The following is a 17,674-nucleotide window of genomic DNA, read 5'->3' as shown; positions in this document are numbered from 1 at the left end:
TGTAACATTTGTACATGTAGATCTTCATCTTTTCTTTCTCTTTCGCTCTCTCCTCCCTCATTTCCAGCTCGCCTTCTTCCTCCTCACCCCAAGCCAGAAATGCAGCTGGCCGTGGTCATTATGGAGTACAGTGTTTATTTATTCAATTCATTAATTCATAACTCAATCTGTACAATGGCAGCACAATCTTGAATGCAACACTTGGATGTTTTTTTTTCTTTAAACAATGGTGCTGTCAAAATGATGCTAACTATCAAACTAGAAGATTAAATACCAATGGAACAATTGTAATTTTCTTGCTCGATTCTTATTTGTGAGGAGTATAACTTGCAGCACATAATAAGCTTTTCTTTAATGTAAATCTTTTCATAATAAAAAACATTGATTTTTGCCTGCAGTGAGTTAAAGGATCTTTTTTTTTCACTGAAACAACTGAAGATAAAGCACTCTGCTACTCAAATGAGCTACAGCTTAAATGAAAAACACTTACTAAACAAAATCATATTTAACAGATTTATATTACAAAGTGAATGCCAGTTATTTGCATCATTTTCCAGTATTTTTACAAATGCGCTAAATAATAGGACATTTTGCTTTTCACTCATCATTTCTACTTTTTTTTTTTTTTTTTTTTTAAAGATCTTTTGCTCATACCGAAGCTGCTAGCTTGTTGCTAGCCCTGAGCTGTGGCCATCGGCGTAACTTTGTGCTGAACATTGGGGGATGGGTCAAGATCTAAATAAATAAATCTCGGTAAATTCCCAGATGATTCATAATTTTTTATAATAATTTTATTGGAGGGGTTATATTGGTTGGGTCTGATTATTTGGGGGGGGGGGGTGTCCATAACCCCCCTAACCCCACTGGAAATTACGCCCCAGGCTCTGGCTAACTTTAGCTTTAGCTAATTTTTTTGTTGGCGCCTTTAAAATGTCCATGTTCAGCTGGGTGAGGGTAACTTAAGAGTTTGATCAGGTTTGTTGTCGTGAACGATTTGGTGCTAGTCCCCCCAGTTTACTTTCAACTTTGTCTTCAATAACAGTGAAGAGATTACACAAATATTTACTTATGCTGCTGCGCATGTATTAGCATTTTAGTCTCCCAAGCCTCTTGGATATTGGAAATTATGCTTAATAAAAAAATTGTTGAATCAATAGTGTAAACTAGTGCTTATAGTGACTAAAATAGAATTAAGATTTATTTTAATGTTGTTTAGGTACCTGCTGGACTATGTTTCTTAAGTGTTAAGCTCTTACTCTAAATTCATACCCAAACATATGGTGATTAATAACTCTGTTTAATGTAAGGCTGAAATGAACATCCTTCAGTTATGTAGAGATGTTTCAGAGAATTGCTGAATATATTAACTTTGTCCTATTGCAGAAATCTCTGGAGCAAAAATGAGTGCCAAAACTCTTACAGGCTGTTAGCTGTTTACTATAGCCTTAGCTTACTCAAGGCATTGAACTAGAACTCTTTAACCTTGTTTTGAAGCACTTTTAATGCCATTATTCAACAAATAATTATGACTTTCTGTGTGATTAATTATACTAAGAGCCTGTCCAAGAAATCTGCGTGCCAATTTTGGGGATAGAAATTCTAATATAATATTAGTTTGTTATTTAGCACTAATTAGCATTCGTGTCAGCACAGAGCAGTCGGTAAAGGATGCCATTTGATCACCGAGCCAGCTAGTGTGAGCTGATAACATTCTCCTTGTCTTTTGGCTCTAAGAAAGGCAAAGATGGTGAAAGCCAAAATGCTAATGTTGAGGTTGCATGACTTGAAACAAACCAGTGGTCGATAGCTACATGTCCAACTCTTATATAGAGCTTGCCCCCATCACCAGGCCCAAGTGAGATTTAACTAAAATGCTTAAGCAAATCTGTAAATCAGATCAAATAATGACAAATGTAACAAGAAATAGTAAAGTTTTGCTGCTCACCTGCACTGATTTCAAATTTTCTACAACAACAGTGCACAATGTACAACAAAGTTGCATCCACTGTAGTCTTAGTATTCAACAGCATGTTCACCTGGCAGAGGATGTATGCCATGTCTTCAGCTTCCTTCTGCACACAGAAACGCACACACACCTCAAGCTCTCTAGTACCAGTCCCCAACTCTTTTGTCCATATGGTTCATCTTAGAAGACAAATTAGCTTCGGCAGTTCTGGCTGCATTTCCACAAACCTTTAACCCATCTCCGCTGTCTATCAAACCTGCAGGCTATACCAGCTCTGCGTTTGCCATTTCACAAAGTTCATTCTTCTGACTACCTTGGGATCTGTGGGCTTTTCGACAAAGCTGTAACTTTACAGTCCAAAAACCCATAAATAACAAGAACTTTTTTAAAATGTATTTATCTGGGCAGCACTGTTTGAGGTCTAATCACCAAACGACTGACATCAGCACATTTTGAGTCTGTGCAGAACAATGCAGAGCTCTACACTTCTCCCCTGATTTTTTTGTGAGGGAGCGAACGCGGCGACATGTGATCCACATTCTGTCAGACTGACTGTTGATCCACTGTTGTGCCATCTGGTTGTTAATCCATTATTAGTAGGTATTAGAGCACTCAGTTTATATACAACTGTTACACGTATTGGATTGAGGTTTCTTTCAGCCCAGATTTAAATCTACACAACATAAAATAAATCTTCAGTTTCCTGAAGACCGGAACACGTTACGTTTTGCCCCAGAGGGACATTTGTATCCAATACACTTCAAGTTCTCACCAATCGAATTTCTTGGCTCCACTCTGCTTCTTTTTCAAATCAGCTAATGCAGGAATGTGAGGAAGCCCAGAAGGTTTTTGTGGCATGATCGCACGAGTTTCACAGCAATTCATCAAGCGGCCGATCAAAACAATAGATCCTGAAATGATAAATCATAAGGACCACCTCATTGCACAGTGGGTTTATGGGTGGAAAATAAAGTCACAGAAACTCTCCTATCAATCATTTTTTTTTGGTTGAATTTATATTTGACACAATTTAAAATGAAGCTTTAAGGAAGTAAGAGACGAGATCTGAAACTCAACACAGGAATAAACCTTAATATACTCGCATTTAACCCACAAACAAAAACTTCACGCTTGTTAGTTTATACCATCATTTATATTTTACATTTCTTGAGAAGCCCAATATTTTCCTCAGAGTGTGAATTTCACTGTGGGAGATTGTTTAGCTCTTTACAAAGCAGGCGGTTTTCAACAAATCATTCAATCCTTTCTCTTGCTCATTTTTAAGCATTTCAGTTGAGCAGTACCTGTTCTGGCTCTTAATTTGACTATTAAAAGACACAGGATTCGTCTTTCCTGAAGCATTATTACACTTACAACATTTTCTTTCTGATCATTTCTTGTCACTGGCTTGGATTTCACTGTTGATTTAATTAAAGCTCAGACGTAGTGCGAACTGAGATAAGTAAGTCATTCAGTTTAATGTTATGAGCACAAATTCTAGACTAATAAAAAAAGGATGTGGCCTCTGGGTTTGAAAAGAAGCGAGTGTAAAGGTACATTCTTTCAAATAGACAGCAGTGCTTTGCTCCTGTGGAAGCAGAAAGATTTAGTTTATTGGCTCAAAAGAAAAATTAAGGTGGCGATAGCCCAAATGCTAAAGTCGAGACTCCGAAATGGGATTCCCATTTGAGTCTGACGTATGTGATGTAGCGTTGGCTGTGTTCTTTATTTATTTTAACATACCATTTACGGAACAAAGCCATGTCATTCTGTCATAGTGGCAACATTTTCGCCATCTTAAACGAGTTTAAATAGATGCATCTTAAATTAAGATGTTGGTAAATGAGTGCAGGTAGAGACACAAGATGAAGAATGTAATTTTGGCACATTTTAAATTTTATTTTGGCTTCTTAGTTTTTCCTTTTGTGTCATTATTGTAGTTGTTTTGCATCTGTTTGTTGTTATATTGCACCTCTTTGTATTCATTGGCTGATACCTTGAGGCCAATTCGTGTGTCACTGCAATCACTTTCCTTCTATTTTTATTCTTTTCTAGTTGTTTAGAATCTCTTTGTGCCATCTCAGTTTAGATATTTATGTAGGTCTCTTTAGACATTCACATTCACATTTCATGTCCTTTTTTAAATATAAGCCCACAGGGTGCCTTATGTTTATTGCAGAGTTATCTCAGTAGGGTTAAGATTGTGTTCATTTTTAATCGGAAAAATCTATGTCAAACTAAGTGATTACACATACTTGGCTCGAATTGAACTTAATGAGCTTGTAATCAAACTCTTCTCCTGCAGTTAATTCGGTGCTTATCCTGTTAGCCAGCCATTTGGAAAGAAACGGCCAGCTAATTTCTTTCCAAAGCTAACACCACCATCTTTACAGCACTGTTTTTTAATTAACCTAAAAAAAACAAACAACAAAATTATTTTTTGGAGCACTTTTTCTTTGAGTTTAAGAAAAAACAAACGCCCCTCTTCATGCACAGTATGTGGTTTACTTTTGGACTTATCATGTAACCAGGGGAGCATCTGGTAATTAACAGTTGGGTAAGCTGTGTTCTACATGGCTTCAGTTCAAAAAGCAAAGTGCCTTAACAGTTGTTTTGCTTCAGCCTCTTCACTCTGAGCTCTAGCACTTTATTTAATATAATGATTTCACTGCTGTGTTTACTGTCATAATAGTTTTTCTAACTAAATTTGGCTATAACCATAAACTTTTAAATGGAAAAACCTCAATAACAGAACAATGTCATTACCTTAAATATTACTAATGCCTTTCCCCCCCCCTTTGTACCTGTCATTGTTCCTTCTAGTGTGACAGTCATTGATGATTTTATTATCTTAACTACTGGAGAAAAAAAGATTACACTGATTAATTGCAGTAATAGGGAGCAAAAATAAAAATTGTAATAGCATGTAAATTCAATTACAGTATCCCTCAAGACAACTTCTCAATTAAAATTGAAATCACCTGTGCGGCCTCAATTCAATCAGGTGTTTTAATTAGAAAAGTATCGTTTGACGTCCCCGATGTACACGTCGTCTTCACTGTTCATAACTCATTGTGTCTGCTGTTATGTTAAAAGAAACCTGGGCAGGGGGAACATGTACTTTCTTGGTGTTTTGTAATAGGCCTACAGAAACATTTTGACAGTTGCTCTACTGCGACCCCAGCACCACTCCCCGGTTGATGTAAGAATCCACTAAATTTACTCTCCTCCTCATCCCGTTTTGTCGATTTAGCTTATTCATGACACTTTGTTAATTCAACGTGACGTCATATCGGATAAATCACCGTCAGTCTCTGCAGCCCTTTTGCTCCTTTGTATGTTTTTCATTTTTCTCCCTACTCTCACTGCACAGATCAGCTGTTTTCCTACTTAGTCACACACAGCTTTCCTCTAAGATTATGGGCTGTTTGTTATTCTTTTCACTCCCTCTCACCTCCAACCCCTTCCCAATTAGTTTTTCTTTCCTTTTTTCTGCTTCTGCACCCTCGATCTTCACACAAAGATTATTTCATCTGCATGGCACGCTCGAGCACTCGGCGTCAGCACATCCAATACGGCCTCACAGCGCACACAGACATATACGACTCACGCACACACAGGTGCACACACACTCGCTCATATAAGTTAATGTTCACTCGTATAATCAGAGATATAATCAAGCACCACTCGGGTCTACTCGTGCTGTGCGTGGCGCTTGCTCCAGAGAGAAGAGGCTACAGGCAGATGTTGTCTTACTACATGACGCTGTTTCCTAATGTGTTCTGAGGCTACTGTAACTCTAAGCAAAGAGGAGGAGCAACTTTAATACAAGAAAATGTTAATTTCACAGAGATTTCTAATAATTATTTATACATAACAAAAAGTTATGCATTCTCAGTGTATATGGCCCAAATGTTGTTGACCCCAAATTTTTATTTGCAACTTTATGCAATTTAGGTTTTGGAATCTCTTTAATAATCTGGTGACAAATACAGTTTCCCAACAGCACGTGTCAGGACAGACCAAACATCTTTCAGCTTCTGTCTCCAGAGGGGCACCCGGCAGGGATGCCCACTCTCCCACTCACTGTATGCAACCTTTATTAAACCACTAGTACCAGAAATTAGACAGACTGTAGTGATTAATTATATGAAGTGCAAGAATGTAAAACATAAAATCTGTCTTTATGCTGATGATGTGTTACTTTTTCTCCAGCATTCACAAACCACTCTTGCTGAGGTAATTACACTGATTATATACATTACATACATTTTGACAGTTGCTTAGTGTATTTGGCTTGGTGTTTATCAAGGTCACTGTCATTAGAGCTGGAGCGTATGTTGACTATTTTCTTTCAAACTAAACATGTGATGCCAACAGGGAAGTTGCACAGCACTTTCTAATGGATAAAGTATGCAACAATAAGACCCGTAATATAACAAAGCGTTTTGAAGGTTTTTTGTTTGTTTTTTTTTCCTTCATCCTGTCAGCACTGACGCTTTGCATGTGGCCATTACCGTTAGGTGATAGATAATCTGGCTTTTTTCCATTTGGGCTACGTCCACACGTACCCGGGTATTTTTGAAAACGCAGATTTTTCTATGCGTTTGCACCTTTCGTCCACACGTAAACGCCGTTTTCGGTCACTGAAAACAGAGATTTCTAAAAACGCCTGCCAGGGTGGATATTTTCGAAAACTCCGTTTTTGCATTTACGTGTGGACGAGAAAAACGGAGAAAACGCAGCGTCAAAGGTGTGCGCCTTTTTTGACGTCACACTGTGCGCCACGTTATTGTTTCGGTGAAATAAATTTCTACAATACTGTTACTGTTAATTGTCCTCTCTGCAGTGTTTAAATGCTTACATATACACACAGTTACTGTCCCTCCACACATACGACTTGGTTCTGCTTCTATGCCCCAGCTTTGTTTACTATTTCCCACCGAGGCTTCTAGACTTCTGATTGGCCAACATTTCTACACGGTTAGGAATATATCGCTACCTGTTGCTTTGGCATGTTCCTAGCAGCGTTTTCCTTCATTTCTGCCTTTATGTGTGGACGGGATTATTTTTTAAAACGAAAACGGAAGTTTTCAAAAATACCCGTGTACGTGTGGACGTAGCCTTGGTCTGCAAGTTTAAGACAAGCTTGGGATCATCAATACAGCTACCGAGGTTTAGTCAGCTTTGGGCTGTGCCCACAAACTCTGATTTCTTTGAAAGGACTGAAAGACGGCGACCAATGACCAAAGATCCCATCAAATTATAGGTCTTGAACTGGTTCTTAGAGCATTTGTGCCATCCAGCAAACAAGCCATTTCCACCAATTTTAGCCCAGCCATTGGAATCTGGGAGGCTCATCAATAGAGTTCATAACACTTTGGAAATAAATGGCAGTAATAAGGTGGTGGTGAATTATATTGAGGTCTTAGCTGTTTGTTGTTGTTGCAGATATTCTAACAATGTTTTTGTTTCCAAAAACATGCAAAATGCAGTTGAGCACAACTGCTTTAGTTATGAGTACACGACGTTGAAAAGATCAGGCTGTTAAGATCATAAGCGAGGCAGATGCCAGATTGCAGCAGTGAAGGACACTGAAAGGAATCATTGGTTAGGAAATTTCTGATGCATCCGACATCTTGAATAACTTATTTTCTTTGCATTAAAATAGATGATTGCTGGCTGGGACTCAGGGGATTGAGTGGATTGTCCACTAATCATGAGGGTGGCAGTTTAATACATACCCTCTAAATGTCCTTAAGCTATACACTGAACTGCAAAATGCTCCCAGTGGACAGGCCAGCAACTTGCATTAAAGCTTGCTGCCACCCTTTGTCGTAAATGTGAGTTTTTTGGGATAAAGGCCCTGTGTATATACATATGTATGCATACAGCCATTTATCATTTAAGAGATTGATTACTTTCACTCCAGGACAACTTGGTCTACAGCAATATCCCGTGGTTAAAGGAGCATAGCATAGCACATTACATTTCAGCACCGAGGCAGAGTTGTTGGTCTTAGGAGACATTGTGCTGAATTTATTTTATAGATACAAATTAGAACATACACAAACTTTCAGCAATTTTTAAGCTGCAGTTTATCATCTAAGACACTTTCAAGAAGCTTTGTGGGGATGAAAAGTATTTAAAACACAGCAACAACAACAAAGATTTGTTAATACCTTAATACCCAGAGGCAGCTGAAAAGCCGAGAAGCTCAAAGTCAATGCAGTCAGAAGTGGTTGAGTGGCTGCTGGAGCTGTCTCTGAGAGCAGTTTTCATGCCCAGAGTCTGGCTGCTCTCTCTGCAGACAGCCCACAATGTCTCCAGCCAGAGTTGGACCATTAATTAGGCATCCACATAGCCTCAGCTGCTGCAGTTAAATTAACTGGACAGGCATTAAGACAAGGAAACAAACTGTGCTCAAGCTAAGCCTGCCAAGCACTGGACACCTTGAAAGAGGGAGTTTTCCTTTTATTCATTACAGGATGTAGGAAAGGAACAAAATCAGTTGCTGGTACCATTTCTTTTTCTTTTCTTCTTTTTAATTGCTTGCCGCAGAGTCTAATCAAATAGTTCTGTGTTGCAGTGACTGTGTTTACATTCAGATGTTGCTTGTTGCATTTCAGCTAAAACCGCAGCTGCATCTCAGTTTCTGGTTTAATCACCAGAATAAAGGTTTTAGTAATAAAGGTGCTCCGAGTGCAGTGAGTTGATCATCTTGCTGATCAAAACACACATGACCATCCTCAAATGGCAGTGAATGTTTGGATGAATATGTGTGTGTAGCTTTATGAGGAATACATTTAGGTCTCTGCGCCTTATGTCAGCCTCGCTCCACCTTATATGGGCCAGATGTTAGGTTGTGTCACAATTAGGTTACATTCTCCTGTACACATGCCATAACCCTTGCCTAGTCTGCTCCGTGACTTCTGAGCTACATTTGGCCCACTCAACACCTGCCAGTGCCTTAACTGTGCATGCCAGAAGTTGCCCAGATTAGGCCCAGATGTTTCTACTGTCAGGGGATACTTTCATAGCAGGCCTGCTCCCTTAGTTGTCTCTGAATGAGTGAATAGGAGAATATTTGTAACTTCATGCAGTAAGTTGTTAAGGGAGTGCTTTTAAGCAGCCTATAATTGTAAATGTCTAGAAAGCAGCTGCAAACTTTTGGGCCACTCATAGGTCTTTTAGCAAGTTTGAATTGGTGTGGTTGATAAATCAGGTGGTCTCATTCAAAAATGAGTCCCCCCCCCCCCAGTTATATTAAGATCAGGAGCCACCTCGTACAAGAACAAGTCGGTAAGATTTTCTATCATGTATTATCTGACATTTTAATGGCAGCTTTATTGGTTAGAGCTGTGGTTGGTTTAAAATAGCATCAAGGTTTTATAAGTAGAGATACAGAATAAAGTTGTCTGCTGTAAAAGCTTTCCAATAGGCTTTTGCTTTACTAAAAATGGGTCATTATGGGGTTGTGAAAGCCGCTGCTAATGTTTTCGGACCAAAAAGCAGCCGGTATCGAGTCACTTTTCATTTTCTGAACGAAACTATCTCACACTTGAGTTTCTGCGAGGGTGGAAAGACTTCAGAGGAAGACATCTATACTATCATGGGATAGGGCTGAACGATATATCGCATTTGCGATAATATCGCGACATGATCAAGTGCAATTTTCTAACCGCAAAGGCTGCGATTATACTCTGGACATGTCCAAATTCATGGGCTGCATCCTCCTGAGGCCGCATTTGTAGACCGATTACGTCACAGCGACGCGCCGAAGGCTGTCCAAATTACTAACATATCCCAGAATTCATAGCGCGGCCCAGCCAAACTCTAGTTTCCAGCAATGGCGGCCGCTACTAAGTTTTAAAATTACTCATACTAATCTTTCTGGGTCACAAAATAAACTTTTAACATATTTTCAGGCGAGAAAGTAGTTGTGTAAACATCAAATATCTGCTCGGTTTATCAAGATATCCCATATTTGCAAAAGTGCTTCGACGTTTTCAGAGGCGTCTGCTACCCACCAGCTCGACAGCTAGCCGGGAGCTCGAGTGTTACTGATGCGGCCGAGAACGGCACAACTCCCGGCACATCATTTTCAGATCACCGCGGAGTTTCGCTGCTCGGGTTAAACGTAATATATAAGTCACTTAGACAACCTAAAAATGTTATTGTTGGGCTTTTTTCAGTGTTTTGTTTGTTCGTGAGTAAATCGGTTTGGCTGAGATTAAAGTTATTAGATTAGATAAAATAAAACTTTATTAATCCCCCGGGTGGGTTCCTCCTTGGTTTTCACACAGCTGACTAAACGTCAAACAGAAAACTTATTAAACAGAAGTATGAGACAGTCGAGAATTTACGCCAGTGTCTGGTTATATTTTAGATAGCAAGAAGCAGACGGCCGAGTTTATTAAACTCCACCGAGACAGCGGTGACGCTAATCAGAAGGCTAGACCGTCCAATTTCACGCCTTTAAATTTTAAAGGCGTGTTTGTGTGTGTGTTTATACAATTGCTATTATGTTTGCACTTTATGTGTAATGTTACTGACTGCAGAGATCAGTAAGATGTGTGTATTTTTTATTTATTAGTTTTATTTATTTAATATTATTTTTTAATTGAATGACTGTCTAGTAGTTCACAGATGTCGAAAAACTGAGTGTGGTAAAGCCACTGATTTTTTTTATGTATATTTCTGCAATCTGCACATTGTACTGACTTTCATTTTAATGTTTACACCAGGGTTCCTTGTCAGCACTTTATGCTCAGATGTTTGTAAGCTAAAAATAAACTATTGTGTATGTTCAAATATACTGTTGTGATTGAAGAAGTTAAATAAAAATGTCAGTCATCAATTCATGCATCACCTCATGTCATCATAACAGAGGTCTGTCTTCCAGGAAAGAACAGTTTAAAATTAATGTAATATAGTATTGGCCATACTATATGATGTATTGCTTGTCTTTGTTTAATAATACAGAAGACAAAGACCTTAAAAAATAATCGCATATCGCATCGCAATCGCAATATTGGGGCAAAAAAATCGCAATTAGATTATTTTCCATAATCGTTCAGCCCTACTCTCATGGGACAGTGAAACAATCTTCTATTCATTGGAAAGAATAGGTTTCTGGTTTTACGGCCTCCTACTGCTTGAAGAGGAAAGTTTTACAGACAGAGGAAAATACTCTAGCAGCAGATTGATTCCTCTGGTCAGAGGAAGAGCGGAAAAAAATCGAAATCAGCACAGTAGTAAAGACACAGACTCTTATGGATCAGTGGGCATACTCGGGCCGACATTTTTAGGAGTTTGAGGAAAACTCGCTGCATGCCAAGTAATCTTACAACATTGGTCTAAAGTCTGAGCTCCTCCTGTCCCTCTGAAGGATTAATATACATCAAATCTGCCACCTCACAATGAAACTATGCATCTGAGGCTCTCTTCCTTTTCCTGACTGCTTTTATATCCCTCCCTCTTCAGCTCTGCCTTCTTTTCTCTGAAATCCTCTCTACCTCACTATCCCTCCCACCCCTCACCCTGCAGTCAGTGCCTGTCCTAGATTTATTGCACTCTCCCCCTCCCCCCAAAAAAAATCTCTCTCTCTCTCTGTAATGTACACACTTGCTCTCTCAGTCATTCACCCACTTAAGCTACTTCTCATTTTCTCCCACACTCTTCACATATGATTTGCTGGAGCAATGTCTGCTGTTAATCCCTGCACAATTAGAAAACAAGAAGACTCTCATGACAATATGGTACTGGTGGCACGATAATGTTTTTTTGCACAAGTTTCTCCCCTTCTGAAGCATCGCTCACTGTGGCAAATGGCATGCCTAGAACTTAATTGTTTCCTAAAAAGCACAAAGCTTCCTTTAAATAACCAATACTGTAAAACAATCCCGGGAGCTGTACTTTCGATTTGAGGGCAAAACTGAGAGAGATCTCTCTTCAGGCTCGGGCCGTTTCTTTGAATTTTTGTGGGAAGGAGGGAAAAAAGAGCTGCTGATTAAATGTAGAGCATTAAAAAACACATGCTCAACTGAGCCTGAAATAAAATGAAGCCTGCTGCCAAAACCAAACCAGGAGGCAGTCGTCTTAGTTTGTGATCTAAATCTGCTCAGAAATGATTGGTGATAACTTGTGTTCTCTGTTGGGAAATATCTAAATATTTTGGGGCTTCTTATATTAATGCCAAAATCTTTTAAAAACTGCATTCATAGATTTCTGGCCACATGGGGGGGATAGCAAACAATCCTTTATTTATTAGTTCCAGTAAACTATAGTCTCATCTTATTGGCTAAATGTTTCACTAGCTAGTGACTAATGGTTGTTGCTGGGAAGTGTACACTGGGTTCATCAAAGCTATTTTATTTAAAGGCCTGTGTACTGTTGCTGGAACTGTGCTGAGTTTGTACGCACTGTGCCTGAAACAGTGATCCAATAAAGGCTGAAAAGATTGCTAGGGCTCAGGTTAACTGCAGAGTTTGATATGTCTTTGCAATATTGTGACTGCATGCAAACCCTTTCATGCTGCACACAATCCAAAGAATAATTGTTGATTTAAAGTCGTTGTACGGTTAAGCTTTGTAAGGGCTCCTGTGGAGCTTTTGACGGGGCTCATGTGGCGCTTTTGCCCAATAGAACCTTTTGTGAACCAGTGTTTCCTTTGTGCTTGTGCCTACGCAGAGATATACAAGCATGCACTGATGCAGTACATATAATACAGTATATAGTCTTGATAGTTTGAAGCTAAAGCAGAAGTACTGGAGCTGCAGATGCAACTTAAAGACCAAGGGGAAAAAATGATCTTATCTAAACTGATGGCAGAGCAGTGTAAACCAAATGTGCGTGCCTTATTAAGAATACAGTTTAGAGCCAAAATGTGCAAATAAACCAAACAAATAAGTGTCTTAAAATGTTGTGATGATGCAGCAGAGTGTCAGAACCTGTATTTGACTTGTGTGTTTAGTGCAGTGGATGAATATTACCCAGTTGTTGAAACGATGCAGCTGTGCATATGTCCAGTTTGCGGCAATAATTTGTTAATGTTCTAGCTGACCTGCAGGGGAAACACAGGGAGAAGAGATGTTTATTAAAGTGTGAAATGCACTAGGGTGTTACATCTTTGGAGTATTATCACACAACTAATTAAATAATTATTTGCTTTCACTTTCTATGAAGTTAAGGTGATGTCTTGAAATATCTTGTTTTGTCTTACGAGCAGTCATATTTTACCTGTTTCACATAGAGATGGCACGATACCACTTTTTTATGTCCGATACCGATACCGATATCAGAAATTTGGATATCTGCCGATACCGATATAAATCCGATATATCTATTTTTTAAACTGTTTTTGTATAAGTTCAAAGTCAAATTTAAAAAGACAGAACACTAAAACTATTCTCTTATACTTGCATGCAAGAAAAAGACTGCACCCAAAATATTGCTCAGTTCAACAATGCATATCTCTTTATTTAAACTTTAGCACTGTTTAGCTGTCACCACTATCAAAATATCCATCCTGAAAGTGCGCAACATAATGCAGAACTTTAAATGTCGAAGTATTTAAAGTAACATTCATCAAAATAAAAGTGCAACATTATGCAGAACTTTAAATCTCAAAGTATTTAAAGTAACATTCGTCAAAATAAAAGTGCAACATTATGCAGAATTTTAAATCTTGAAGTATTTAAAGTAACATTCATCAAAATAAAAGTGCAACATTATGCAGAACTTTAAATCTCAAAGTATTTAAAGTAACATTCATCAAAATAAAAGTGCAACATTATGCAGAATTTTAAATCTTGAAGTATTTAAAGTAAAATTCAAGTAAATAAAAGTGCAACTTTATGCAAATTTCAAAACCCCTTTGGTACTGAAAAAAGGTGCAATTTTAGCAGAGCAAACAACATTCTTGTAATAATGCAGTTGTAACTTTTTTTTTCACTTTAACATGAGAGGTAGGTTCTTCTTCAGAAAGATCAACATTTCAACCTTCTCAGCTGTCAGCCTGCTTCTCCTTTCATCAATGATAATAGAGGCTGTACTGAAGAGTCTCTCACTCTCAATACTTGTGGTAGGTGCACAGAGAAATTTAGCTGCTGTAGAAACCAGAGTGGGAAATCTAAGTTTGTTGACTTGCCAGTACAGCAGTGGATTATCTGAGCGTTGAATGGTTGGCTCACTAAGGTAAGTTTGCACTTCAACGCGTGCACTTGTCGTGGCTAACTGAGGAACAGGATCTTGAGCGTTTTCCTTCAGGATTTCATCAAAAACACTTTCAAGTCTGCTTTGGCTGGAAGATTCCACCCGTGGAGTCTTCTTTGCTGGCTCCAAGACTGCTGATGTCCCCTCTGCTGGCTCTGAGGAGTTTAATGTAGTTCTCAAAAACTCCATCTTCCTCACCTCTGCCATCAAAGCATCTTTAGCTTGTTTTGAGGTTTCTACACTCGTGAAGTACCTGAAATGAAAAAAGTCCAAACTTGAATATTAAACAATCATTAAATTTATCATTAGTATCATTCAGCAGTGTGATTAAACTATCATTCTTCATTCTTGCTATTTATTCCATGCCCATTATAAAGACCTCAACATACTTTGCTGTACTACTCTGAATCAGACAATACATGTTATAATGCGCAATGGTGGTGTCCTGACTGAATGACAAGTCTATCACAACTAATCTAGAATGTCCTCACCATTTTCTGACACACTCTCTCTAATGCACTATCACTTACACACACACACACACACACACACACACACACACACACACACACACACACACAAAACAAGTTGATCTGTTAAAATAACATGAGTGAAGCCTTACATACCTGTCTTTATATCTTGGATCCAGCAGTGTTGCAACTGTGTATAGTGGCTCGGATTCCACGTCTCTGAAGCGTCTGTTAACTGCTTCGAGAAGAGTGCCTTTCATTTTCTTTATTCCATCGTCGGCCTCATTTTCTCGGGAGAGCACGCGCTTAAGGACGCAGACAATAGGGATGACATCAGATGCAGATGAGGATGATGCGCTTACCTCCTTTGTTAACTCCTCAAAGGGAGCTAGAGCTGTCAGGACCTTTTCCAGTAACCCCCACTGATGTGCACTAAGTGTGGCAGGCAGATCATACTCTGCAGAATATGCACACAAGGCTCGCTTCTGTTCTGTGAGGGTCTTGATCATATAATATGTGCTATTCCATCTTGTTCGCACATCTTGTATCAGACGTTTGGGTGACATGTTCAGCTCCATTTGAATGTCCTCCAAACGCGAATATGCCTGTGGTGAGTGTTTGAAGTGACCCACTATTTTTCTGCCCACTGTCACAGCATCACATACACCACGTTGTGCAAGCAGTCCCTCATTCACCACAAGTTGCAAAGTGTGCGCGAAGCATCCCAAACTTGCAACACCTAGCCGGCTCATTGCCTTTTTTATATTGCTGGCATTGTCTCGCAAAACAACGTGGACTTTATTCTTCGGAATTTTCCACGCATTTAACATTTCCTCCATAGCTGCAGCGATGGACTCTCCTGTGAGTGAACCACGAAACTCTTTGGCCTGCAACACTGCTTTTTGCATTGTAAAACTCGAGTCTATCCAGTGTACAGTCAGGCTTAGCAGGGACAACGGACAAACGTCCGAGCTCCAGATATCAGTCGTCATGCTTAACGTGGGAATTATTTCCAAACTTTCGGAGATGAACTTGCGCACCTGTTTGTACTTGCCTGGGATAGCTTCCTCCGAGATGAAATGCCGGTTTGGCAGCATGTAGCGAGGCTCTAAATGCTCAATTAAGCGTCGAAAACCATCATTTTCCACAACGGAAAGGGGCTGGTCATCAAGCACAACAAATTCAACTATTTTCTCCGTTATCAGCTTCGCTCTATTGCTTTCCGGAGGGAATTTCTCACGTCTCTGAATATTTTCCAAAAGCGTTTGTTGATATGGTACACTTTTCTGCTTAGCTTTGGAGGCCAGGCTAAATTCCGCGTACTCCTTTGCGTGGTGTTTCTGTAAGTGTTTAATCATGTTTGTGGTGTTAAAATTCCCCACACTGCTACCACCTCGCGAAACACTTGCATCGCATAAGTTGCATTCGGCAGTCTTGCTTTTTTCGTCTTTTAGTTTGAAATAAGTCCACACTGCTGACATGATGGCTCTGAGCTCTCCCACACGATAACCGCTCGATCACGTGACGCATACTGCTCTGACGTGCTAAGGTCATGACCTGGGTTATACCATGTTAGCGAGTTTTTGAGGTGCTTTTGTGATATTCACTGGATCGGATAAAAATTTTAAATTTCTCTCCGATATCCGATCCAGTAATTTACGTCAATATCGGACCGATACCGATACTGAATATCGGATCGGTCCATCCCTAGTTTCACATAGAGATGGACCGATCCGATATTACGTATCGGTATCGGTCCGATACTGACCTAAATTACTGGATCGGATATCGGAGAAAAATAAAAAATGTAATCCGATCCATTAAATATCACGAAAGCACCTCACAAAACTTGCAACACACTGTAACTCACCTCAGAACGTTAGCACGTCGGAGCAGTATGCATCACGTGATAGAGCGGCTGTGGCATGCCGACCTGTCAGTGGTCTGGATAGCATTTGGAGCTTCGCTAGCAACCCGGCATTTCATCTCCGACAAAGTTATCCCAAGAGAAGTAAAGCAAGTGTGTAAGTCCATCTCTGAATGTTTGTAAAGCATTCCTGCGTTAAGCTTAACAAGCGATATATGGAGCGACTGCCTCTTCTTGCTGCTACTTCAATCATGAAACTGCTTAACGATCAGCTGATCGGCTTTTCTGTTGCGAGTCCGTGTCTCTAGTTTGCTTTTGGCCCACTTTGCACCAGAATGAGGAAACCAGCGGATAAACAACAGCAGCACGTTTAAGCTTGATCAGCTGTTGTTAGAATTTATTTAATATTACTTTCTACTCGAGGATCTTTTTCTACGTAGCTGACGCTGGTAACTGTGCAGGGGCGGATCTAGCAAAGTTTAGCCAGGGGGGCCGATAGGGCATTAACAGGGAAAAGGGGGCACAAAGACATACTTTTCTTTCTTATTCTCATTTAAAATGTCTAGCTTTTAATAAATAATTATCTTACACCCAAAGTTTTAATTTGATGTAAAATGAATAGAAGTCCATTACTGTATATAGTAACTATTAAGTCTAATATATATACCCTAGTAAGCTATAGTACTTTTTCCTTTGGGAAGGTACCATCTGTGCAGTCTGCAATTTTGTTGAAGAAAGATGTTGAATCTATTTAATATTTCTTGAAAAATAATTTATTTCTGTGCATTTTTTTTCACACTGCATCAAATTAAGGTTGATTACGTCGATTAAGCATCATGAGGTGGAGCGTGAGGGGTGGTTCCCTATTTTTTATTTATTTATTTTTGTTGTTGCTGGGAGTTGGAACCCTATTAGTTAGGTTGCTTAATATTTATGCTAAGTACTCTTTAAAATACTAGAATAGGGAGGATGGTGTAGGTTTAAGTTTATTAGATTGATCAGTATTGCTGTACTATGAATTTTTTTTTTTTTGCATACAGGTATAACAGAATAGCTTTAGTGTAGTTGTTGTTTTAAACTTGAGTATGAACTTATACAAAATGCAGCAAGATATTTAAAAAACAGTTTTGTTGATTAAAAAACACTATATCGGAT

The 17,674-nt window shown here is 39.1% G+C and overlaps 2 protein-coding genes across 2 annotated transcripts in view; one reads left to right on the top strand and one right to left on the bottom strand.

Annotated features, from left to right (window-relative positions):
- tmem132e (transmembrane protein 132E) overlaps positions 1–17,674 on the top strand; it is a 443,229-nt gene that overhangs the window by 28,017 nt on the left and 397,538 nt on the right. The gene's annotated exons all lie outside the window — the stretch shown is intronic.
- LOC147321181 (zinc finger BED domain-containing protein 4) lies at positions 13,697–16,151 on the bottom strand. The gene is made up of 2 exons (XM_086307558.1): positions 14,809–16,151; positions 13,697–14,435 (listed from the first exon to the last, which is right to left on the bottom strand). Exons 1-2 carry the CDS (start codon positions 16,131–16,133, stop codon positions 13,919–13,921), a joined length of 1,842 nt encoding a protein of 613 aa, XP_086163684.1. The 5' UTR covers positions 16,134–16,151; the 3' UTR covers positions 13,697–13,918.

Source organism: Aulonocara sp. 'chitande type north' Nkhata Bay, linkage group LG10, assembly GCF_057382095.1.
Source record: "Aulonocara sp. 'chitande type north' Nkhata Bay isolate Kocher_YH1m ecotype deep benthic linkage group LG10, A_spYH_male_GT1.1, whole genome shotgun sequence".
In the NCBI taxonomy this organism is placed as follows: Eukaryota; Metazoa; Chordata; class Actinopteri; order Cichliformes; family Cichlidae; genus Aulonocara; species Aulonocara sp. 'chitande type north' Nkhata Bay.
This window is presented reverse-complemented; position numbering and strand designations above follow the sequence as displayed.

Coding starts and splice junctions, on each gene's coding strand:
- LOC147321181 (XM_086307558.1), bottom strand. CDS start 16,133: ATGTCAGCAGTGTGGACTTATTTCAAACTAAAAGACGAAAAAAGCAAG. Junction 14,436..14,808: donor GATCCAAGATATAAAGACAG/GTATGTAAGGCT, acceptor TTTTCATTTCAG/GTACTTCACGAGTGTAGAAA.